We start from the raw sequence: 26,256 nt of genomic DNA on the forward strand, positions 1-26,256 counted from the left end.
AAAATTAAACTCCACTTTTTTGGGGCCCCTCACTACAAGAAAGACATTGAGGCACTGGAGTGTGTCCAGAGAAGGGCAACAAAGCTGGTGAAGGGGCTGGAGAACAAGTCTTATTAGGAGTGGCTGAGGGAACTGGGGTTGTTCAGCCTGGAGAAAAGGAGATTAATCCAATCAAACCTGGGGGGAAAAAAAATCCCATTAAATTGTGTTTTAAAAACATGGGCTGAAATTCATTACCTATGTAATTTAGCTTATTCTATTTAAGTAAATATTTTCCATTTTTTTGATACCTCTGTGGGCCTTACATAAACATTTATATGAGCAAAATGTTAGATTTTTACTGTTGAGTTTTGATTAATTTCTGCTCCTTGTCTCTCCCATGAAATCGATACTACATTCATGTTACTGGGATAATTTCCTCAGTAATGGAGTTGTTACCAGTTAGTTTACTGCTCTAGTTGAAGAATAAACACCACAATTTTGAAGGGAACCCCCAATATTAACAAAAAAAAAAAAAAGGAAAAAAGGAAACAACTGCTTTTAGCTTAAAGTTTTCTCATATCATAAGAATTTTAAACCAAAAATGGAAAAAGGAATACCGCTAACAGAAACATCAAATCACTGATTGCAAAGGTTAGTTATAGGTCTTATCAGCCTACGTAAATCATATGCACCTTTCCTCCAGCCTGTCTGAAACAGATCTCTAGCGAATTTTTCTCCTTATTTCTATGGATCCCAATGAGTCCAGCCAGGTGGAAGCATTAAGCCTGGCTTCAGGAGAAAACAAGGGAACTTGTGCATCTCTGGATGAAGGAATAGGAGCGACTGTTAAAGACTTATTCATTTGATATTGTAAAGAGACTGGGAGGTAATTATGAGTGACAGGATGAAAGGTGAGAGCAGGCAGAAGTAGAATAAGATACCTAATTAAGAAGAGAAAACCAGGCACCTTTCTCTGCAGGTAGGCATCATTACCAGTTCATCTGGCAACATATGACATCGTGATACAAGCGAATTAAATACCAGAGCCTGAAGCTCACATCTCATGCCAACAGACACCTCCTTTCTGCTTACTGGTCTCTGCTCCCAACCTTTGTACCACTCTTGAGGATGTACTGAGAAAGTATAAATTCAAAACGGCTTCAGAAAATGACCTTTTTCTGCACGCAACAAAGTTATCTCAATTTTGATTTTTATTACATGGACAGAGAGGTTGATATCAAGGGGGTTGAGGGGATGGTAGATGGCCAAAGATTCACACCAAAAATCCACAGTTGTTACTTTCTTCCAGGTTATTTCTCACTTTTAAAATCCTTGGCGGCCAAGTGAATTTCTTCCATGTCAGAATCAAAGTGATAACTTTCTGAAATAAAGAAAAAAGAGGTTCTGCTGAAATAACACAGCGCACACTGTAGAAAGACTTTAATGGTTGCAGATCTGACCCTCAGACTGGGAAGAGTTCCCCTGTCTGCTATATTTAAAAGTCTCTTTCTTTCCCATGCTCAGCTGTTGGTTATTTCTTTAAAAATAAAAAAAGAATGGAAAGGAAGCAGATGATGGAAAGCAAAGGAAAAAAATTAAAAAAAAAACCACAAGAATGTTAAGGGGAGAGAAGAAAACTTGTCTGTCAAAACTAGAGACAGTAAGGACCTAGCAATCTCAAGACTAAAAAATAAGAAGAGTAACACATCACAAATACTGTATAATAAATAGCCATTCAACAAACACTACAATAGCATAGCTACACCTTGGTTTATTACATTCTATATTTTTTCCCATTACGTTCACTCAGGACCTTACAGGCCTCCAAGTTAAGCAGCTTCATGTGAATCACCAGCACAACCTGATGCTTATTTTTTTCTGAGACCTCTAGAAAGACTGTTCTGAGCACCTTTTATTCTTCCTAGTAATTATACTCTCTGCTTAAATAAGTTAGAACAAGTTTTTCCTGGTAAGCAATGTAAAGGCAGGTGAGGTTTTCTGGTCATAATCCAGAACACTTTCTCTTGCTCAACTTTGTTTCAAATCACTGATTAAATCCTCAGTGATTAAGTTGTCTCTTGTGAGACCTCATTTGGAATACTGTGTCCAGTTCTGGAATCCTCAAGGTAAGAAGGATACGGAGCTGTTGGAAGGGGTCCATAGGAGGGCTACAAAGATGATCAGAGGGCTGGAGCACCTTCCCTACGAGGACAGGCTGAGAGAGTAGGGCCTGTTCAGCCTGGAGAAGAGAAGGCTCAGAGGAGATCTCATAGAGACCTTCCAGTACCTGAAAGGGGCCTACAGGAAAGCTGGAGATGGGCTATTCATAAAGACTTGTGGGGACAGGACCAGGGGGCATGGGTATAAACTGGAGAGGGGCAGATGTAGGCTATGCATTAGGAAGAAATTCTTCACCATGAGAGTGAACGTGGCACTGGCACAGGCTGCTCAGGGAAGTTGTGGCTGCCCCATCCCTGGAGGTGTTCAAGGCTGGGTTGGATGGGGCCTTGGGCAGCCTGATCTAGTGGAATGTCCCTGCCCATAGCAGGGGGATTAGAACTGGGTGATCTTTAAGGCCCCTTCCAACCTGAACTATTCTATGATTCTATGAAACACCAAAGCATAGAGAATATTTTGTTTTTATTATCGTATCAAAGTAGCAACTGTTCAGCCATGGGATGATATTTTCTGGAGCCATACTGGAGGGCTGCTTTAGTTTACTCTGTATCTCAGCGATTATTTTTTTCATGTTAGCCAAAAGGCAGTCCTGCCTGTCCCACCTACACATTCCTTCTGCTTTGCCCATGTCCTGCTGACCACATGGCCTTAGGATAATGTCTTTCAACTCAATGGTCCAGACTGAAAACTTTTGGATGCCTTCATGCTCTGGATGATAGAGCTGAACTGCTTTGCTCTCTGGCTGCAGAAACACCATGTCCAGCAAAGGGAAGCAACAGGAATAGCGTGACCAAGGGAAGGAGGACTGATAACACATCATCAAAAGATTTTTCTCATCAAAACTTTGACCCTACCAGGCTGTCATGGAGGATGTGTTCCTGCAAGAAGTTACTGCAAAGTGATAACTATGCTTCAAAAACATACCATGCTAGCTTTTACTTTGCAGTAGTCCTGCAGATAAATGCTTAAACTGACATGGAATTTTGTCATCTTGTTCTACATTTGCAGAGGAGTTCTGGTCCAAGGAGAACTTCCAAGCCCTAAAACAATGCCCTTTTCACTGATCTCAGGATTTTTTAATTCAGGATGTCTTGCTTAATCTCCAGAAAAAACACTGATGTTCTGCCAATGCAGCAATAAGCTCTCATAATTTGTGGTTAACCCCATGTCTTCACAGAGCAACATCATGACTGCTCACTCTCTCATTTGAATAAAAACCTCTCACAGAACACAAAGATCAAAGCATGATTATCTGGCTAGCAGATTAAGTTGCACTTGGCCAGTAATGCTCAAATCTAAAGGGCCAGAAATTATTGTATTAGCTCTTCATTTATTTTCTGTGATTTAAAAAGCTTTTGGTAGGAATGTCTCGATTTTCTTACTTTTTTTTCCCTAACATTGAGCATTCCGTTCACTTGAGCAGTTTTACAACCAATTTGGGACATTCTTGGTAAGTCTGCTTTAATCAGCAACCAGAAGAAAATGTAGTAAGGAAAGACAACCTGATCCCTCAAAACCAGGGGCATCATCGACCAGAAAATCTCACCTGCCTTTTGCAATGCTTATACACGCAGACTTCAGAGGACTGCTAGAATACCCCCATGGGGTTTGGCCAGGGGTCTGCATTACTCAGTATCCTGTGCCTGAGAGCAAGCACACATCGACTGAAAACTCTAAGAGTTTGCTTTTTGCATACTTTTAATTTTTTTTCCTAACATCCTAACACTTGTATAAGCTCATAAGCAGTCTTTTGTCTGAAGGTATAGGTGTGATATGTGGTCCCTGGTGTCAGAGTTGGCTGCCACCCAAGCGGGAGGCCTTGGACATCCTCACCCCTTCCACCTTGTGCCTGCAGCAGCTCAACCCTGTCTGCTCCCTGGCCCAGTTCTGGCACCGAGTTGGACCTTACACAAGCTATCTAAATTCACCAGCCCAGCAGACAACTATCTGTTTCCTGTGGGGTTAGCAAGTTAAATTATAGCCTTCATGTCAGCTACAAGTGCCAGTGCCGATAACCGGGTTGAGGCTGGAAGGAAGGGCACTTTCTGCTTTCGGCAGCAGTGAGCCATCACACCAGCTTCATCTGAGGCACCACAGCTCTAGAGCAGCCTAAGCCTATCCAACCTGTGGCATCTCATCCTCTCTCTCCTGCTGCCATCAGGACTTTCCCTAGTTCGTTTCAGATGTTCAACTGCAGAAAAAACACAAACGCAACCACCAACACAAAACACCCCAACTAACTTCCCTCCGTCTCCCCACAGAAAGCCCTAAGCGGCTTAGCATTCCCACAGCAAAGGCTTTGCAGAGCACCAAAGCTGCTGTGGGGAGGAATGGGACCATGCAGCCAGCATCAGGGCAATCACCATTGCATTGGCTTTATCTGCAACAAGGGACCTTCAGTTTAACCACGCCATTGCAGCAGAGATCTTCATGACCAGATCCTTCTGGACAGAGTGTGCAATGCCTTTTTTTTTAAAATCCAAACACGGACTGTGAGTGTCCTTTCAGGGCAAAGCACACATTGCTTTAATTCTATATTCCCTAGAACTACCTTAAGCCAGCACTGGCGAGCATCAGGTTGCTTAATGACATTTTGTTTCAGACCCACAGTCAGTGGCTGGTGCATGACTGTGGATCACTTCTGCTGCGCTCATGACAAACAGGAGAGGAAGGCTGAAACAATTTTGGGAGTAGCATGGCAGGTAGACAAAGGGCACACATCTAATGGACAAAACCAGTCTGTTCGATTCAGCAACCAGATAAAGGTATTGACAACAAGGCAGAACAATCTGCTATTGTATGTCTCTCCCTTCTTTACACGAAGAGGAAAAAAAGCCTCTCAATTTCCAGGTTAATCACAATTTTCTTCAGGGAACAGAGCAGAGCTCTCCAAGTTTGTTTCTTTAGCACAAAAACATTTTAATCAATAAGATTGGACATTTCTGGATAGTAGTTTAGGTTACAAATCTATGCTGACATGGCAGCTCAGTATGATAAGTAAAAATCTTGCCTGTGGAGTATTCACATTTGCAAAATTATAAATAAGTGACTTATAAAAAAGTGTGGCTGACATAGGGCTAAGTGTTCAGTGAAAATATTTTTTATTTGCTTACCAAATATTTTAGTATTTGATTATGTAAGAGGACAATGCTGCTACCAGAGGTTCCCAATATCATTAATAATCTGTGCTGGTGGCACATTGTGAGATCAGCGCTGTCTGTAATACATCATTCAAAGAGGTTCCTCTTAACTTCCTACAGTGGTAGTTGTTATGGGCTAATCAGTAAACGACCTGTAATGTCATTTTTGTCATCAATGATATAAAAATGCATATACCCTCACTCAAGAGGTTTTAATTGCCACCCAAACTATTCAACCATTTTACATCTATCATGAACCTCCATAGTGAAAATTAAGAAACCCAAAATGTCAAGTTCTGCTTTTATAATTGTCCCAGCACAGCCCATCCACCTCCAACTCCTTCAGCCTTTGATCTGTGCTCACGTCAGGCTCAGGACACACCTGGCCAGGCCTCATATGGATGATAGTCCAGCAGTCCTTTAAGGGCTGGATGGGAACAATTTAAGCCTCTGGACACTTTTTTTCCTGGCTCAATTTGCTCATAGCGCAAGTTATTCTGTTTCCATTTTCCTTATTTTAAAGCTACAGATAAATGCATATTCCATTTTGGAAAGAAATTGATGGAAAACAACATGCAAGTTAAGCTAGTGCTTTCCCCTTGATCCAAAAGTCCTTCCTTCTTATCTTAATCTACCTGAAATCTCTCTCATAAACAAACTGAAGAAACTTTGCCAGCTTATCAAAGGGTTCAAAAATTCACAAAGCAAGCATCAACATGACAGCATACTTTCTAATGATCAGCAGCACACTTTGTCATACTGACCTAAAACATTCATGAAAAATTAACGCTCCAATATATGGAGTCCTACCGTGACCTCCTGCTGCCAAGTCTCTACGGAAAAGCAGAAATGCCATGTGTTTTCATAACTTAGTGAAATACTCTTTCACTGTTCAGACAGTGCTTTCCGTTATTAGACCTTTAGACAGCATTGCTCTCCGTGCTTGGAGGTGAGGAAAATAGCACTAAGATTACATGATTCACCACAGATCATTGCAGTAATCAAACTCAGAATAGAAGTCCAGCTCTTGGGCACCCTAGACTACTGCTTTCACTTCACCAGGCAGGTTTTAGATATTTTGGGGGAAAAATAATATGGCTTCAATAACAAAATGCTGTCCTTCTCTTTTTCAAGCTCAGGATTAAAAAAAACCCAACAACCCCCATCCTTAACCTAAAATAAATAAAAAAGTCAAGTAAGTTGGGTGATCCTAAATGCACCTTAAATATTATAACAAGCAACGTACTTTAGGTGTTTGGTCAAGTATCATACAGGAATAAAACACATTCACAAGCATCATTGAATACCTTTTCCTTCACACAGAACTGAAGATGGTCAATCATGACTGATGAAACACAGCATCCAGACAGCCAGTGCTAGCAGAGGTCATGACGTTCTCCTCCATCACTCCTTGAAACAACTCCATTTCTGGAAGTATTTCAGAAGAGCCTTGGTTCTCTTGGCCATTTTTATTTAGATCTTCAAGACTAATAATATCATCTAAAAAATAAACAAATTAAAAATTGCAGCCAAAACCACCTGAAATGATCTAATTATCTTATATAGTCTGCCATTTATATTGGCTCAGAATAGAGCATTTCTAGAACAAGCTCTCATTTCATCAACATACTTTTGATTTTGCCTCCTAAATAGCCTACAAAATAAATGATGTTCTTCAGGTTTATCTCCAATGGAGTGAATATGTGTGTGTATATAAATATGTATGTGTATTCCTACTTTTATGCTTCCTCTCAGCTCTCCTAGAGCATCCTTTTCTCTTTTTTTAAAAAAGGAGAATCTCCACTCCTGTTTCAGACGTCAAATCCTATCAGCTTCCAGGCAGCTGCTCTTGTATATTTTTCATCTCATATTATTCAACTTGTGAAATTATACTACACTAACATGGAAATAATGGGAAAAGACAACCAGTAACCTTATCCAATAACCTGCACACAGCAGAAATTAACTCATGCAGAAATTCAGAGCTTCTCATGGATGCTGATACCTCTTGCTGCTCCAGAGCCTGACCTATTGTTATGCTGGCAATCTTTAGTGATTAGTAAGCTTAATAAAGTTGAAGATGCTCAACTTCTCAGAGAAATTAAGTCTTTCTTTAGACTTTTTAATGATAAATGTCCTTCTGATCTGGAATCAGTAAACTTGAGCTAAGTATGGGATTAATTCCTTATAGGAAACTTTAAAAGGCAAAGAATTTCAGCACTTCCATCGGGTAATATAAAATGATGGTTCACAGCACCCATAGCTCTGCCATACCATGTACACAGTCGACAGAAGCACAAATTGATTTATCACATCCTAGTGCTTTTGCATGAAGAGGAGCGTTATCACTCATTTGCACTGAAAACCTTTGATGTACTTCAGCATAAACTATTTTCTCTTCTGAACAAGAAATATTTTATACAGTTCCTGTAACACAGAATATACTTACCAGCCATAGCATCTCCATTCTGCAATCCACCTGATTTTTGTTTCTCCTAAAACAGATAATAATAGCCGGGAGGATAAAAAGGAAAATATGTGATGAGATTTTCATATTTTAGGAAAGAACAAGATCCATGCTCTATATTATAGTTATTATTTCATTTTATTTACAGAACTTTCCTCATGTCCAGTACCAGACACTATGTTGTTCCCTAATAAACCTCCAAACCTTCACAAAGCAACAGCCATGGAGGGAAGCAGCAAAAAGTAATATGTAAGGAAACATTTTCTAACTAGACAAGGAAAATTAAGTTGCCATCAGTCACTCAGAGTAACTTCTCTGCTACAACTCTTTGTAGAAGTAGCAGTGAAGAAGCTGCTGTTCATGGAAGAAGAAATAAGGATAAAAACAACTAGACGATGGCAGATTGCACTTAATGAACATAGGCCAAGTCAGGGCACAAATATCAAGGAAAAAGATATTTTTCTTCCTTCCACTAATTTGTATACATTTCTGAAGCCAGTCTTTCAAAACCTGAATGCTATCATGTCCTAGAGCTTGTTACAGCAATAGTCAGAAGACTACATAAAACCTTCCATCTCCTTACTGTAGCTATTAAAAAAAAAAAAACAAAGCAAGTTTACAAGCAAAGGACATCATCTTGCTTATGAACTAAAGGATTTCTCTTTACACCTGGAATATTGGAAAGCCTTCCAAAATCCCCTAAAATTCGTACCTCCACAGAGGTCTTCCACAGTAAATAGATCATCTTTGAAACTTTCCAGTCAAGAGGAACTATATAATCATCTGGCAACAAGGATTCTGCAGAAGAAAATATTTTTTGCAGTTGAGCGTTCAGATGTCTCCATAGCCGATACATATCACTGAATTACAATTTCTGCACACATCATATATTTGACTATTTTAAAAAACAGCGAATATTTAAATGAGCGAACAGCAAAATTGGAACTTAGGTTTTCTACGAGCTAATGGCAGTGCATGGGAGAGGGCCTGGTTTCTTTTTTTAGGCAACGGCTTTCCTACCATACTTTCATTTCTTTCCCCAGACGCCGTCAAAACTAGGCACGAACAAGAAAACCTGAAAGCTTTCAGATCATAAATTAAACAAAATGCAACTTAAATAACAGCCCTTAAATTTGAAAATGGTTAATTATAGGAATTTGTGCAATCTTACAGAAAAAAACTACTTTCTAAAATGTTTTAATTCCAGCACTGTTTAAAAAGCTGAAAAAGATTTTCAGTAGGAAAACAGTTCAAAATCACATTCTATGCCTATGTACAAATCATACAAGCAATTCAGTCAATTAAATCTTTAATTTATAAACTACTGAAGGTATTTATTTACAAAAAAATCCCAAAAAATATTTACAATAAAAAACTGGCTGCAGTTCACAGTGTTGTGAAATACTACCGCTCAAATCTGGACATGAATAAATAGCAGCCTATCAACATATAACAGGCCACAAAAAAGCATGAGAACTTTTGAAATTGTAGGCAAAATGCAGAAAGATTATGGCCAAATCAGAATCCAACCACCCTTCCGCAGACAGCATGCAGAATTTTGACAGAAACGTCCCACCCACCAAACAGCAGTCACAAGCTGGCAGGGCTTCAAAGAGATAACAGGGTGGGTTTGTATTTCTTAAGGTTATTTCCAAAGGAAACTCATCTAAACACCAGAGAATTTACTACTCACAGGTTCACTAACCTATTGAGTTTCTGAATGCCAGTTTCGGGTTTTCTTTTCCTAGCAGATCCCTATTTCCAAGCTGTGGCCAACTCCACTCCCTCTTTGATGCTGAAATTTAATATCAGAGTCAAGAAGACTCACCAAGTTCAGAGAAGAATAATGTTTTATATGTTATAGTTGAGGACATGAGCAGAACTTCCCTGCTCTGTTTTAGCCCTATGTGGCAAATCCTCAGGGCTGTGCTGACAGCCTTAGACAAAGCAGCACTGCAGGTCCTTTGGGCACAACACCAAGTGTACCGGTACCAAACCTAGCAGAGCTGCCAGTGGTTTACCATCACTGTTCTAGCGGGCAGCATTGCCATTGACTTTTTGCAATAAAAACAGAATCCTGAGGTCAGTTGGGGCAGGTGAACAGACGTAAGTTGCTCCTCAGCTGTCATCTTAGAATTTTCATATGAAAGTACACGCTTAGCTTTAAATTCTACTGAAACAAACAGGAGCAAATGTCTACATGATGCAAAAATGCTTGATGTTTTTTAATCCTTCTTGTTGGCCAAATCAAAGTTACTGGTTTTCTACGGACTAAATTTGGACCGAAGAAGTCACAGAACTGTATACACAGGAAATGTGGCTCTTTCAGCAGGTGCACACACAGCACGATGTCTTAGGCTGATTTCCAAACAAATGTCTGTTGTTGTTCCTGGCTCCACTCTGTACAGTTATATTAGCTTGCAGAAAATTTGGAAATCGTGGTTGCCTCACACAACTCCTTCAAGGAGTGATCATCTTAACTGCCAGCTTAAAATGATTAAACTGAAAACACAAATACCCTGACTGCTAACCGTAATACAACTTGAGCTCTGGAAGGCAAGTTTACAACTGTGACACTTCTTACTCACTTATGAATAAATAATAGGTATGCACTATCAGGAAATGCATCTTGTAATTTGATTGTCAAATCAAAATAGATTCTGGGAAAGTTTTTCACAACTATCTAAGCCACGTAAGGGTCTATGAAAAAATTACTAAATAAACAAAAAGGAATGCTACTATATTAACCAGATGAAATATAAAATCAAATATGCAACCTTTATATAAGAGCATATATTTTGTGCCATGTTTTCATTTAGATTTGTAATCAACACAGCAAAGTCTTACTCAGTGGGATGCATTAAAACATCAACAAGAGCTTTGTGCTTTGGATTTAAAGTGAATAGGTCTTTGATACTACAGAGACTACAAATGAGGCCAAACCCTTTGACACCTTTGACAGAGCCTGAAGATTATTTTAGGTAAAAAATAAAATAAAAAATCAATAAGATTAATATTTGTTTAATTGGTACCTGCAATAAAATGGAGTACTTAATCATAGGTATTTTGGGGGGGGTCTTTTTAATTGTTTGTTTGGGGGGGGAGTTGGGTGTTTTTGTGAGTTTTGTTTGTTTAGGGTTTTGAGGGGGGGGGTTGTTTAGCTGTTTTTTTACACAAGAGTAGTAACAACAGTATTACCCAGTGGAAGACCTGGAGAACCAAAGAGCTGCACAAGTTGAAAAGCGAATCCTAATGATAAGGGAAGTCCCAGAAAACTACATTTCATATTCACATCTTGATTATCTTCAGGTTGTGAGGCCTCTGCTGGCTCAGGGTCATCTGCTTTGTGCACAATTTCGCCACAGCTTGCCAGTATACTAGAATCTTCTGGATATTCAGAAACAACAGAAGACAATATATCTGGTTGGCTATTTGTATCCTCTGAAGAAAGCTGTTCACTCTTGCTCTCTTTTTCATCAACTACCTGTTGCTGCTTAAGAGTTCTGGCTTGCTCCTCCGTCCTGGAAACTACACAAAACTTGCAGGAATATTTTGGCGTAAGGAAAGATGGTTCTGAATGAAGGCAAGTATCATGTAACAGAGCATCTGCATCTGGGGTGGGTAAGGAACAGGTTGCCTCAATGCCACTGTGAGGTGTAAAGTTTTCTTGCAGTGCATGGGTCTGCTCACATTCCTCTCCACAGTCCTTACTTAGAAAGCTCTTTTGCTCAACTTCCAGGACACTTTTTTGGGGAACATCATCTTTTATTGCGACTTCCTTCCTTCCCTCTGTACTACCAGCAATCTGTCTTGGTACACTAAATTTTGGTGCCAGGTTAACAATTCTTCTGCATCTTTTCCCCTTTGATATAATTGGTGCAGCACCATTGATTGGAACATTTACTTCACTCGAACACTGCATGAAGCCGGCCCTGGCCTCCACAAGGGAATCAGAGTGCACTTCACAAGGTGCAGATGCTGATAGACCATTACTTAGCATATTGTCTGCCTCTTCAGTTACTGTTACAGGGTGGTTTTCCTTCAGCAACCCTTGATTTGACAGACAGCAGTTTAGCGGTGTTGAACTGTTTGTACAAGTCTGTTCGGGTTCATTCATTTCCCAGGGTCTTTGTTCACCTACAAATTTATCCTCAGACCAAGAAGACACTTGTGTATCAAAGCCCAGCTGCAAATCCTCAGTCAGTAAATTTTTGGAGCTCCAGTCACTGGAGATATTCTCTTCTCCTTTGAATGTACCTTTGTCCTCTGTTTTATTATCAGGCACGTTATCATGTATGTTTGAATTGTTACACTGAGAGATTTCTTTTTCCTCACTGTTGAAACTTAACAGCTTAGCTTCCGGATCAAGTTCATTAGTAATTTGATACGATTCGAGTTTGTTTTCCATGCTTAACCGCAGCATGTTATAATCTTCACAGGCGCCTTCTGTTTCTTGGATGGAATTTTCATCATTGTTCCCTTTTAGGAAACTGTTTTGGCAAAGATTTTCCTTGTGTCTTTGATTTGTTTCCTCATCATTGAATGCATTTCTGTTTAGGTTTTCATTAGAAAAGGCTTCTACATCTATTAGATGTGAACTATCACTTGCTACAGGTAATTCATTTTCCAGTGCACTGCTTGACCTCACTGTGGCCTCAGACACAGCAATGGGAGACTTTTCTCTTGATAACACTGCAGCTTCTTTTAGGCTTTCATCATCACCACCAGGCTGCTCTTCACAGGCTGTTACCGGCTCCTTTGGACTTTCACTGAATGCACACAATGATTTACTCTTTTCTTCTTCTGAATAATCCTCTTCGCTGTGTGATGTTTCCTGATTATCTGGAATTGGATGATGAGCTGCTTTGTCTAACTTTTGCTTTGTGATTTCTGTATGATTGTCTTTCATTTTCCTGTATCTTTTTCGCTTTTTCTTTTGCTTTGCTGTTGTCAACAAGTGTCCAGGGTTCTTCTTTAAAATTGTCTCCCTATGTGAAAAAAAAAAAAAGCAAAAAAAGAATAATTTTAGTAATAATTTATTCCAGTATTAAATTTGAAGAACAGGTAAATATGGTGATCAAACAACGACCATCTGCTTTTAAAAACAGATAAAATGTCAAATAAAGCCTTTTATTGATTAAACTGTTGTACCTCTTACAATTCAGAACAATTTTTAACGTTTTAAACTAATTTAAACAAACGTAGCAGCCATCTTATTAACTTTTGCTTTACAAAAAGTATCACAAATCATTGCAAGACCAATGTGTGTCTGGATGTCTTTCTAAATGATGTTTGAATAATCGATACTAAAGATCTACTCCTGAAATTTCATTAAACGTCATGCTGAGAAGAAAGGTACTAAGTGGAGGACATTGTAAGAAAATTTTATCCATTAAGATTAAACAGACAATTCTTAGATAAGCTCGACTCAAGTTCAAAACATACTAATCAGAATTCTGAATCATGTAAAGGTACAGTGACTACAGCAACTCTGATATTTACTGCTCAGTATACTATGCATACTTATTTAGAAAAAAATATTTCATATTTTATTACTGACAGAATGATACACTACAGAAAAATTAATTAATTAATTACATTACTTTACAGCTCTTTTCAGAATGTCTGGTATTTTTTGGTCAGCATTTCACATCACATTTAACTGATAGCAGCCCTAACAGTGACTTCTTTAAAATCTTGATGCTAGAATGTCAGCCGGCTAACCCTGATATGAACACACATAAGAATAAGTAGTCCAGAAATCTAACTGCTCCCTATGCAGCTCTTCACAGAGATGAGATTTTTCAAAGTTACGTTTGATAAATCTTCATAGCAAAGATCTGCACCATTCTTTGTTGTTCTGTAGCACTTTGTTCAGGATGATACTTCACACAACTCACTAAAGCAAACAAAGCAGTAGCTAGCAGAACTGTAGGGTAAAATTAGTTATTTTCTGGACATTTGCATGTAACATAAGTCAGTGCTGTATTCTGAAATTCTTGAGGGAAATAAAAAAAAGAAAACAGGGTGACTCTGCATGGAAAGGCAAAGACAGAGTCACTAGTAGGCAACCTGGGACGCAAAATTCACCTATGGAAACCTATCCTTACCCTTTACTTATATTTTTTCATTGCTAGTCTTTTACAAATTCTTTTTCATTTGAACTATATAAAGCAAATCCTCCTAAATGTTGGAGTGGGAAGCACCTCAGCAGCCTCCTCAGTCTTAGTATAGACACAAAGTCACTTGACTGGAACAGGACTCAAAAGTCTTGGTGCCTTGATATTGCTGCAGCAAGCACCATAGATCTCTGGAAAGATCTTGTTGGAAAGCACACAAAATTCATTACCCTAAAATTGCATCCAGATGAGACATCCTACTAAGAAACATGATCTCCTTCAAATACCGACATATTAGTCCACATAGTGCTTTCCTACGAGTAATGAAAACTGACTTCCCCTTTGCAAATCAGTATATTTTCTATACAGCACCCTGTGGTTTAAGTGCAGATGTCTATTCTGCAGATACTTGAAGCTAGCCAGGACAAATTCCGCCTCACAAAATGTTCCCTACTCAGCAACATTCCCCTTTCTCTCCCAAAAAGAGACATGGGATGCCAGAACTTTTAGGATCGAATAGATCTTATTTATCTATTGAATTAAATGATATCAAAGTGAAGCATCTGCAATGGTAGTTGGAAAGATTACTTTCTTACACATAATCCAGACTTGCAGAAATTATACACTAATCACAGATTATATCTTAAATCCTGACATTAAATTTCTTCTTCGGTGACGAAAATTCATAACTTGAAAGTGGTTTTAGAAAAGGAAATTTTCTGAAGTTTTCAGAAGCACAAACCCCCTTACCAGTGAAATAGAAAATAATGTCCCATTTTTAATTATTTTTAATGCAGTGGGGAATAAAACAGACCTATGCACCAATGCCAAGAAGAACTCATTATTGTATCTAAGGTCCCTTGTGCTGCCTTAACAACTCTGCAAAAATGAAAGCCAAATTGCCAATGTCAGTGCTGGCAGAGAAAAGGAATGTACTTCTCCAGTCTTGGTATTATTGTAGCTATACTCTTGCTTAGCACTCTCCTCTCCCAGACGTGCCATTGTGCTGCTGCTGATGGAAGTGAACTTCTCTACTACTGGCTCAAGCACATTTCTGGTGCCTAACTCCTGACATATTTGACAATGCTTCCAGGGCAATGCTGACAGAAACTTTCTTAGGCTAGGACGCCACACCAAAAAGTACTGTAGAACTTTACAGAAATGAGAAAAAAAAAGTCCCAGAGGTCAGCACACTTATTTCCTCTACTACACCATTAATTCTGAATCAGGAAGGATGGAAAGGTTTCACTTTAGAATTCAAGAACAGTAGAAATTACATCCACCAAATTATGGGAGAAGAATCTGGATGAGCCAGCAAAACTAACAGTTATTATTGCATTAAAATCATGGCATGTCAAAATAATAATGAATGTACATTTGTCTAGGCTGATGACTTAGCGTATCTGGATGTGACTTTCAATAGTGACATTCAACAGTTCATAATGAATACAAGAACTGTGAAATTTCTATGCTTTGGAAACAGAAGTTTTATAGCAGCCCAGCAAAATCAGTTTTTTAAAGGTTTGCATTTCCTAAAGAAAGGACTAAAGCAAAAAGGAAAGTGACAGACTACTAAATGCAGAATAATAAAATCTATTATTCTTCACTTTTCCAGACAAATGCTTTTTCCCAATTGATTCTAAGAAAATAGCACCCCAAAGAAACAGTAACGCACCATGATGGCATAGCTAAAAATTTCCTGCTCAGGGTATACCCAGTATCACATTAAGGGTTTTGCATTTAATGAAGCAAATTGTCTACTAGTTTACTTCAGTTTAATCTTAATTCCCCCTCTGTTAGTCCACCTACATCTTTTGAGGACTTGTCCCTATTGTAAAACCATATGGCACACAAACACTAAGAAAATTCAAGAACAAGCATGGAGATAGATTTCCCTTCTTTACAGGCGCATTTGCTAGTGAGTTGTTTTTAAACATAAAGACACGCAAAAGGAAAAAGAAAAAAGGTGCCGATTCAGTTGGTATTTAAATTTCGCAATATATTATGCATTTTAAAAAAAAATGGTTAGTAATAAACAGACCTGGAAAAGTGTAATAGTACTTCCGTTGAAATAGGAATTCACTTCCTGTAACAACACTTTGAAATTTCTCAGTCTACGATTTGAACAGTATTAAAAGGTTTTTGCCATAACTCTGCTACATGTGACTTCAAAATTGTAACCCACTGCTCAAAATAGCACAGTCCAGCTTGATTGAGAGTCAATGCTCAGATGACACTCTTTACTGGGGCAAAGAATGTACTTTCTTGATTGCTGAGGCAGAACATGCAAGCAAACAATCTAAAGAAGGCAGTCACATTTTGCTGGAAATGGCAAAACAAAAAAAGAGTTTTATTTGCAGCTGTACAAACTTCAGCTCTAGTATTCATCTAAGCTGAAGTCTACTTGATATCAAAAAATGTCTGCAGTCATTGTAATGAAATATAGAGGAACTAATAGATTTAAAAATCAGTTCTACATGACATTTAGCAATGCTCTTTCAGAAATGTATCTTATCATTGATCTTCAAAGTCTCTGGAGTGGGTTTTCAACATAAAACAGCAGAGCTGCTTACATAAAATGGTATTTATTGTGATACACCTCACCTTCCTTTTCTACCTGGTAAGCCCACGTGCATTGCTGAATTCATTGGGATCTAACTTTACAAGAGTGACAAACAGAAACTGAAGTTATAATTTTGGAATAACAATAAAAAAAAGGCCAGTACTATATCTTGCCTTTAATACTGAAACGAGTAATGAAGATCTAGTTCCTCAAAAGCAAATGAAATATAGGGATTAGGTGATCAAGAAACTTGACATGCAAACTAACATATCTGCACTACTGGTCTTCCTGAAAGGTGAAATGCCGTTAGGCAGCTGAGCATCCAACTTAGACTTAGGTGTTGCCGAAGATGCAGTCTTAGTCACCCTTCCCTACCTTGTCCCAAATGTTGCCCTTGCACTTCAACTGCTTGTCTTCTGCTGGCTCTACCAGTCTCCTTGTGGGTGCATTTACCTGCCTGAGCCAGCATGAAAAGAAAGCAAGAAGTAAAAGAAGCGTCTAGCTAGGACAGAAGAAGTGGTTGGTGGGAACCAGGTCACTACTTTCAGCAGCAACACGATACGTTGCCTTTCAGTCCATTCTAAGGAAATAGATTTTAAATTATTCATAAATACTGTTCACATATTAAAGTGTTGCAAATTAATGCTTCTACTCCAAATCAGTGACAATCCTACTAATTGGACTCAATCTAAAGTAACTCACTATTATTATTTGTCTCTCATTAGCATTGCTATCATAAAATATTATATCACAATGCTCAAAGAGCTACTCCAGTTTTACGTTTTTCTACAGGACTGTTGTTTATACAGTTTGCTGGAACATACAATCAGCCATCAGCCTGCTGCCCTGTGATAGTCCAGACACAAGAGACATTGATCTAGTGAGTATACTGAGAGTAGTGTACAATTGGTTTGATCAAAGCATGCCTCTAGAAGATGTTCATTTAATCAAAAACAGGCCAAGTGCAACTACTTTATTTTTCAAAGGGAAAAAAAAACCCTCCATGAAAAGCGATGGATGCTAACAGACAGAGAAGAGCCACCATGTCTTGTTTGACTGGATTTTTCTGCAACACTAAGTACAGCTCAGTGTTAAAAAGCAGATTAAGAAGCAGGAAAAATAAAAGGATCAAATGAAATGCTACAAATGATCTGAATCCATCTTAAGGGGATGTACTTAAAGAAGAGAGAAGAAACTGTGGCTTTATTGTCAGCCTTCTCACCCAGGAAGGCTCACAGAGTCCATTATCATTTAAATTCTGTCAATGTTTAGTCTTTTGAAGAGAAGATGATGGGTGCAAATGCCAGTGTTATGCACTAAAAGTACAGTATGAATCATCTTGTAAAATTAAATGACATCAATTTCATGACATCAGTTCTACTATTTGGATGATACCAGCTCAAGCATGAAGACAACCTGATTGAAACTAATGCAGGCGAGACAAAAAATATGCTGCTTTGAGAAGCAGTTTGGAGAAACAGGAACTATAGTAAAATTTACACTAGTTAATAAAGTTTAGTGCAACCTGCTGTGCAGCAGTGCTCCTTAATTTTCTGCTGATATAAAGACATTTCTATATGAGATCTTAAGGAACACTTTCAAAAATCTGTGACAGGATAGAAAAATCCCACCTTCCCACAAAACAATCAGTCTTAGTTTTTCATTATATTCTGGACAAACTATCGCAGTACTGCATATGCAAGTATGAAGCTAACAGTTCTCATGGAATCTAAGCACCCTCCTCCCAGCAACACTGGCGCACACTTGACACATCACTTCTTACAAAGCTGGTGGTCCAGGCTGAAAACCATGAAGCACACTGGGGAAGACTGTGATTGAGCACACAGAACGTTATCCACTGCAAACTGAAAGCCCATTTGCCTAATAGCCATTTCACAGCTATTGAAAAAAACATGCAACTAATAATTACCTTAAAAATCTCAACCTTTATCTTTCCAGATGAAAAACAGAGTTGATGTTACACACCTATTGTATGATATATATAATCTAACATTTCAAATACAAGACAACATGGAACCTGAGATCCTTGATCTTAGGAAAGATAAGATCTGCATTCAAAAATCACATTCTGTGAGCCACCTCACAATCCATTTTTCAGTCCCTCTCCCTTAAAATCTGCTGATTTCTAGGCATGCGCTTACGCAGTTCTACTCAGGAAGCTCTACCCAGGAAAATGCAGATTTACTGAGGCTCTCATGAGGTTGTCAAGTAAATCATGTTCTAACATGCAGTCCACAAATAAGACAGACTTTTGAGATCCTAAAACACCCTCATTGTGTATTTAGGCCACTGTAGAGTCTACGTTCCAAAAAAATAAAGAAATCACTATTTTAACCAGAAAATAAAGAAAAATACCTACTGTGATATATCGTCATAGTACTTGAAGACGCAGATGACAGACATCAAAACAGAACAGAGGGCTAAGCATGTAGATCAAAAAGGTTTTATAAGTGAAAATTAGATTTACAGGGTGAAATGTTGGCCCTTTGTGCCCACATATGTTCACACACAAAACAAATGTAAAATGAAGTTTGAGATAAGACACAAGTAAAATCAAGTTGAGGAAAATTATGGGTGGGAGTTGAAGGAATCAACAGAGGTACAATGAGAGCAGATTGGAATATCTAGAAGAATATAATAAGCTATCTTCTGTTAGGAACTTGAAATGAAAGATGACAGATTTTAGCTGTCTTTAAAATAGCTTCAATCAACAAAATTGTAGCAAAGATGTGTAATTAAACATTCACCAAATCACAGACCATAATTCTGGAAACAAAAGTAAGAGTCTCAAAAGCACAAGAAAAATGCCGCAAACTCAATAGGTAAGGATAAAAAGGAATGAATAAAAATACATATGACAGAAAATATTACTATCAGCAGAACAAGGAAAAAAATCAAAAGGACAGCTTGTGGGCAAGAGGAATACATATACTCAGGTTTTAAATCAGCATCATTTTGAACTGAGGCATTAAAAAACCCAGTGAATAAGGTATAGCGCTCCACACAAGTTTATAGTTCAGGGAAGATGGATCCGGAGTTATGAAGACAACTGTAGTAACTGAACACTCAGGACTGAGACAGATCAGACAGATGAGGAAGATACAGTCCAAGAACAAGAGGAAAGGGGGGGAAAGGTTACAAGACAATACAACAGTTACAAGAAAACAGAGAAGAAAACAGTATCAGTGTATATTACATCATCAGCTCTAACCTAGATTATAGCTACATCAAAATTCAAATACTGATAACTACAGACAATGCTGCTATTCAGAATATATGCTCATTCTAAGCATCTCAAATGCTATATGAAATACTGAAAGCTACATAGCATTGAATTATAATGCACATTCTCTGGAAGGTATAACACCTTTTTCAACAGATGTCAGCACTTTGCTGTACTGTCATCCAACTTTTACTTACTATTTCTGTGTACTACTCTTCGGTATTAAGTAATTTCCTTTTTAAACACCTTTCACTTTCACCACAAGGACTAGAGATACATAAAAATCACGATGTATTACCTCTTAAAAGACGATTACAAAACAGCCCTGCATTATTCCTTAAGTGTTGGAGATGAACAGATGCAGAAGCCTGTCTTTCAGTTCTGCAATGTAGTGTCAACAGAAGTCTATATTTGGATAGAAAATAAAAAAACTCCCTTAGAGAAACACTAATACATGCCACTATTTTCTAAGTCTACAAGAACAGTACAACTAGCATGAGACAAATGGTCACAGACACTGCCTGAGGGAGAAAAAAGGAGATCAATTAAAGGTGTTGTCAGGAATTTGTGAGCAACTCTGTGAATACAGCTATGAAGCAAAATAACCAGAACAAATGGGACAGCCAGTTTTGCTGCTGCCGTTTAAGCCAGAAATTTAGTGCCCATCTGAGAATAAGATGAGAATCAAGGACTGCTGTATTAATGCAGGCCTGCATTTAACCTCCTAAAACCAAGCAGCATTTCTGTTAGTGACTTTAAAGTCTTTTCTGATAGATAAGAGACTGGTCACTGCTCTTATTGTATCTATTAGAATAGAATAATTTACATCAGAAAGGGTCTCTGGAGATCATATGGCCCAAACTCTGCTCAGTTGCCTGGACAAGTTTTGAGTACTCCAAGGATGGAGATTACACAACCTAATATCTAATTGGAATTTCTGACTCCAATTTGGAACTTCTACCCATTACTTCTCATCTAAGAGGAACCTTCCTCCACTTTTTGCTCACCCATTCAGTAAGTGAAGACAGCATGAAGTCATCTAAGCCATAAGCATCTCTCTGTAAAGCTGAACAATCAGTTTTTCCCAGCCTCTTCTTGTATGCCATGTGCTCCAGGCTCTGAACACTGTTAACTTACTCCAATACGCCACATCTTTTATGTGCCCGTGCACTCAAAGCTTGACATTCCCATCAAAGACACCACAAACCAACCAGGCGAAACACAAACTCATTTAATCTCTTTATAGCTCAATCCCCTACAGAGCAGTGGAAAGTTATACCACAGTCAATTATCTTTACTTAAAATAAAACATCTCCTCAAGACCTATGACCAAAAAGGGCAGTATTATGGACATAATCTAAGTATTCATTACTGAAAACAAGAACTCAGTCTAGAACACTGGAACAAAATAGAAACAGAATGAAACCAAATGCTCTGTGCCTTCAATGTACATACATAGAATACACAGAATTCCATTTCTACTCCTACATATAAAGCAATTTTGCTGCTCGGCTATAAGAACAATCTTCCAGCTGGAGTTTTCATAAAGTGAAAATAGTTCTGAAATTTTATCAGGCGTACTTCATGGAATCTTTAGTGCATGTACCAACACAGCTGCAAGGAGCTGCAAATTAAGCTCCAATACGTATACCTGTCTTGCTTCAGGGGGAAGATCCAACATCTTTATTTTTGTTGTCAAGATGCCTGTAAAGCAGTGTATGCTTCTTATAAGCAATACAGGAACACAATCAGCCAAAATGCTAAATGGGGGAAAAGTAATACAGTGAATCACTCTTAAGTCATGTTCACAAACCTTCAGAAACTCATCCTAGTTAAGAGCAAGATGTGGGGTAAACTGTTCAATAACTTCTTATAGAGTATTGTAACCTATGTTACCAAAACCTACAGCTGATGACTAAAGAAAAAATTATTAGAAATACAATGAATAAAATAACAGCCAAACAGCATTATAGGCCCATGACTAAGACTGATTTGTAAATGATACAATAAGCCCCTTGGAAATAAAAAAGTGTTTATTCAGTCAGCTAAAGCAGTACTTTTTTGTCTGGTAGCATCTTAGGAAGAGATTAAGCAACATCTACTAAAGAATTAAGTCTATTTTAAATCAGTGGAGTTAGACAACATGCAACCACGTTCCAAAAGTTTTGCTCATAGAATATTTTCCTTCTATGTTTCCATAAAACCCTAGAATACTTACAGAGTTAGTATCAGGAAAATATTTTAAAAGGACAAGCAGGATGATCCGCACAATTATAAAGCAGTTATTCTGATACCAGTTCAAAGGACCACAAAAGAAAAGCTGAATTAGATTAACAGCTCAAAAAAATTAAAATATTAAATATCACTAAAAAGATTGCAAGTACACCTGAAAAAAAATTACTGTATGGATACAATATATTCCAACTTGGTACAGCACCGTATTGTTACGACAGCATTGTGTATCAGTCAGGTACACATTAAATGATCAAGGACTGCCTGCCTGAGAAATGAAGTGAATTATCAGCTAAAAGGAAACTGCAAAGATCCATTACAGATGCAAAACTTCAATGCCTTATTATCCTTGACCTAGAAAGACACTGACAGTCTATCTCAAGCTAAATATCACCAACTGCTGATTCTCCATTACTACAGAAATTAGTAAAATTTGAGGTGACCTGCCCTTGACAAACTCTGTTCCTTACTACTTTTTCTTCTAAATAAAGCTGTTTTCACATATCTTTCTGTGAATTCAAAATAAGCTGATTTACAGCTTATTTCAACCAATTAGCCTACGACCAGAAAAAAGAAAAAAACCCACACAAATATTGTTGTACAAGTAGCTTCTCACCTAGGAAATGATTACTAAATAGCTTTAATCTCTGCTCTTGCTTTTATTCCAAAAGAACGAAAACATAAAACATTGAAATCAGGGTCACTGTACAAACATTAAAGTGAAATATTTCCACATCTGACCTATATGAAATGTCTGATCGCTTGCTTATGTTGAGTACTTATCATAAACCGCATTTCAACACTATGTCTTCTTATTGCTCTTTATTAAGAATTGTAACACGTCTCCCTTCTGTTGTATAGAAACCCCTCAATTCTCAACGTATACCTTGTCACCTCATCTCCATGATGTACCAGCACAGAGGGAAAACATTTCTTCTAGAAAACTCGATTGCTAGGAGGAAGCAGCAGTTCAAACAACAGGTATCACACACGAATGTGAAGATACAAAAGTAATTTTTTTCTAATTCACTGAAAATTAATCCTACTGTGCAGCTGAAAGAAGAAAATGCCAACACAGGAGAGAAGCGAAGAAAAACTACCATCTCTGCAGAAGGTTTCAAGAGATAGATGACAGAAGACCTTGTCAACAGCATGGTAAACCAGATTAAAACAAACCTAGAGAGGACATGACTACAAGAAAAGACAGAATTCCTCACAGGATGTCATTTAACATCATAGATTAAAAAATAAAATGTTACATTAGGTTGTCTGGTTTAACCCCAGCTGGCAAACAAGGACCACACAGCCACTCACTCACCACCACCTCCCGCCACAGGACGGGGAAAAGAAATGAGAAAGCATGGGATTAAAATAAAGACAGTTTAATGGGTAAAGCAAAAGCCTCATACAAGCAAAACAAAACAAGGAATTCATTCACCACTTCTCACTGGCAGGCAGGTGCTCAGCATCTCCAGGAAAGCAGGGGTCCATCACATGCAACAGCTACTTGGGAAGATAAAATGCTGTAAATCCAAACATCACTCCCTTCCTTCTTGCCCCAGCTTTATATGCTGAGCATGATGTCATGCAGTACCTAATATCCCTTTGGTTAGCTGGGGTCAGCTGTCCCAGCTATGTCCCCTCCCAGCTTCTTCTGCACCCCCAGCACACTCGCTGGTGGGACCTGTGGGAAGCAGAAAAGGCCTTGACAGTGTCAGCACATGTCAGCGATAACCATAAACATCCCTGTGTTATCAACACTGTTTCCAGCACAAATCCAAAACACAGTCCCATAGGAGCTACTGTGAAGGAAATTAACTCTATCCTAGACAAACCCTGCACAGAATACTTCTAAGGTTTGGTTTTGTGGCTTTTGGGTAGAATTTTTTTTGGTTTTGGTCAGGCTTGTTTGTTTTCTTGAAAAGAAAAATGAGAACACTAAATAATCCCTCAAAGACAAGGCTGATGAAAACTTCTGAAAATTCAACAAGTAAACTAATCAAGCAAAACCCAGCAGTTTAGAAGACATTCTAAAAGCTATTTTTTTTCCTACATAATCCTATACAGCTGATGCTAACTGGTCAGCTATATGAACCAAATCATGCACTTTCAGTACTAATTCTCATTTAAATTTCATGCTTAGAAGAGCAGGATATTAAAGCTACAGCTGAGTGTCTTAAGTATTGTTTAAATTCACTTAACAAACATCTCCCTAGTTTGAAGCATGCAGGAGATATTTAGAATTTGCATTTGTTACATAAAGGTTCTATGCATTAATTACAAAAAAAAACCCAACCCTGATGCTGTTATTTCATGAAATACATTGAACCAGCAATTTACTAAAAATCTAGAACAATGGGAAACCTTCACTGGTGGTACATTATTAACAACAGGTGTACTGCATAAAAACTGCCAAACAGTAAAACAATACAGATCCCCAGTCTAACTGAACAGTGGGTTCTTACGTTTCTAGTACATGCTTTTTGACAAAACCATTTTCTTTGTTTGTGAGGGAGCAGCAGAAATTAAATACCTGTGGCATGTATTTCACATAATCTTTTTATTATTTTTACATATAAGTATTGTAGTGTAAAAGGAAATTCTGTCTGAGGTACAGGTATGACCAAGACTGCCATATCATGAAACATGAATATACCATGAAACAAAAATGGTTTCTAGAGAAGGTAATTCCATTGTGTTTTCATCTACCATATAGAATTATAGAATTGCTTGGCTGGAAAAGACCTTTGAGATCATCGAGTCCAACTGTACCTGTCCACTACTACCCGTCTTTTAAACACCTCCAGGGATGGTGACCCTAGGCAGCCTGTTCCACTGACCGATAACCCCTTAGGTGAAGAAATTCTTCCTGATGTCTAACCTGAACCACCCCTGGTGCAACTTGAGGCCACTTCCTATTGTCCTATTGCCTGTCACTTGAGAGAAGAGACCAACACCCACCTCTCTACAACCTGCTTTCAGGTAGTTGTAGACAGTGATAACGTCTCTCCTCAGCCTCCTCCAAGCTAAACAACCCCAGTTTCCTCAGCCGCTCCTTATCAGACTTGTTTTCCAGCCCCATGTCCAGCTTCGTTGCCTTTCTCTGGACACGCTCCAGCCCCTCAATATATTCTTGAAGTGGGGAAATATCATTGTACTTACCTTGGAAATCAGCTTTATAGATTAGGCAGTTTATAAGAAATGTTTGATACAGAATCAAGTTGCAAAGCATTCCTTTCCTGTTATGTGTCCTTTGCAAACTGCAAGCCTATTGTTGATCAACATGCCTTGCATACCAAAAATACTCACCATATACCAATAATTTATTAAAAACTCCAAAATGCTGCACCATTTTAAAATAGTATGAATTCATATAATTAAATACAAATTTTAGTTAGAGAACTTAAATTATTGCTAAAACACCCGTTTCCTTTAAAAACTGAAGACAGAAAGTACCAAAAGATATCATAACATCAATTTTCAATAATCAGCTTTTTTATGATACCTTAGCACATTGTGTGAATATTACATAAAGGCTGAACAAATTTTATCACTTTATTAAGTGATAAAATGAGACTTTATAAAATCTTTTTATCTTCCTCCTGTTTGAAATATGCTTTCATGCTTAAATATAAATACTTTGGGATATTTAAAGTATTACTGAAGATTTACAATGATTTCCTTGATTCTTTTGAGACATGGAAAAATAGCCATGAAAAGTAATACAAAATAACATAATTGGTACGAATTACAGAAAATTATGGAAGATAATTAATATAGTTATAGAGCTTCATTACATACATATACACACACATAATTCAATATATTAACAAACCATGCACTACTGAAGCATTTTAAATTATTTTTCAAATAATTAAAACAAATACTAAAACATGAAACTGCACACTTTAACTTTTATAATAATAGAATCTTTTTTGAAAATGTTATTGCAGATACACATTACATTGTACAAATTTAGATTTGCACAATATGTGTAGAGAACTGCAGCAAGATACTTCATCATATATTTGGATTTTAACTTTCATAGTATTCAGAATTCAAAGATGAGGTAATTTTTGGGGCCTATTCAAATTATGTCTCTAAGTAAAATAAAATTACGCTGGCTTTGGAACTTTCAAAATTCTTATGGCTGTTACACCAAATTAGCAATAGAAAGCCATGAAAATTCTTTTAGCTACATACTGATGTTCTTAACAAAACTTCATATTCAAGATTTACTCATTCAGTATATAAGGAAAGCAAATGTAGTTATAAAGGTAGGTTATTTCAGGTAGCAATCAGTAATAATGTTCATCTGGATAAAATCCTAA

At 37.8% G+C, this 26,256-nt stretch overlaps 1 protein-coding gene across 3 annotated transcripts; it reads right to left on the bottom strand.

Annotated features, from left to right (window-relative positions):
* Positions 1 to 1,205: 1,205 nt before the first annotated feature.
* LOC128852026 (uncharacterized) lies at positions 1,206 to 26,064 on the bottom strand. Of its 3 annotated transcripts, none has more exons than XM_054065369.1 (6): positions 23,374 to 26,064; positions 10,966 to 12,755; positions 8,480 to 8,565; positions 7,750 to 7,795; positions 6,608 to 6,800; positions 1,206 to 1,363 (listed from the first exon to the last, which is right to left on the bottom strand). In XM_054065369.1, exons 2-5 carry the CDS (start codon positions 12,674 to 12,676, stop codon positions 6,640 to 6,642), a joined length of 2,004 nt encoding a protein of 667 aa, XP_053921344.1. In that variant the 5' UTR covers positions 12,677 to 12,755; positions 23,374 to 26,064; the 3' UTR covers positions 1,206 to 1,363; positions 6,608 to 6,639. The 3 variants fall into 3 exon arrangements, with proteins under 3 accessions (XP_053921344.1, XP_053921335.1, XP_053921347.1); XM_054065360.1 differs by having other exon boundaries at positions 23,364 to 26,064; XM_054065372.1 differs by lacking the exon at positions 23,374 to 26,064 and adding an exon at positions 21,345 to 23,314.
* Between the last annotated feature and the right edge of the window lie 192 nt (positions 26,065 to 26,256).

This window comes from Cuculus canorus, chromosome 1, assembly GCF_017976375.1.
Source record: "Cuculus canorus isolate bCucCan1 chromosome 1, bCucCan1.pri, whole genome shotgun sequence".
NCBI lineage: Eukaryota > Metazoa > Chordata > Aves > Cuculiformes > Cuculidae > Cuculus > Cuculus canorus.

Bases quoted from the DNA above. Each gene is read 5' to 3' on its own strand.
- LOC128852026 (XM_054065360.1), bottom strand. From the start codon at position 23,416: ATGGACCCCTGCTTTCCTGGAGATGCTGAGCACCTGCCTGCCAGTGAG. The intron at 7,796-8,479 runs GTACGAATTTTA...TATCTGTTTTAG, and splicing joins TGTGGAAGACCTCTGTGGAG to GAGAAACAAAAATCAGGTGG. The intron at 6,801-7,749 runs GTAAGTATATTC...TTTATTTTTTAG, and splicing joins GAATGGAGATGCTATGGCTG to ATGATATTATTAGTCTTGAA.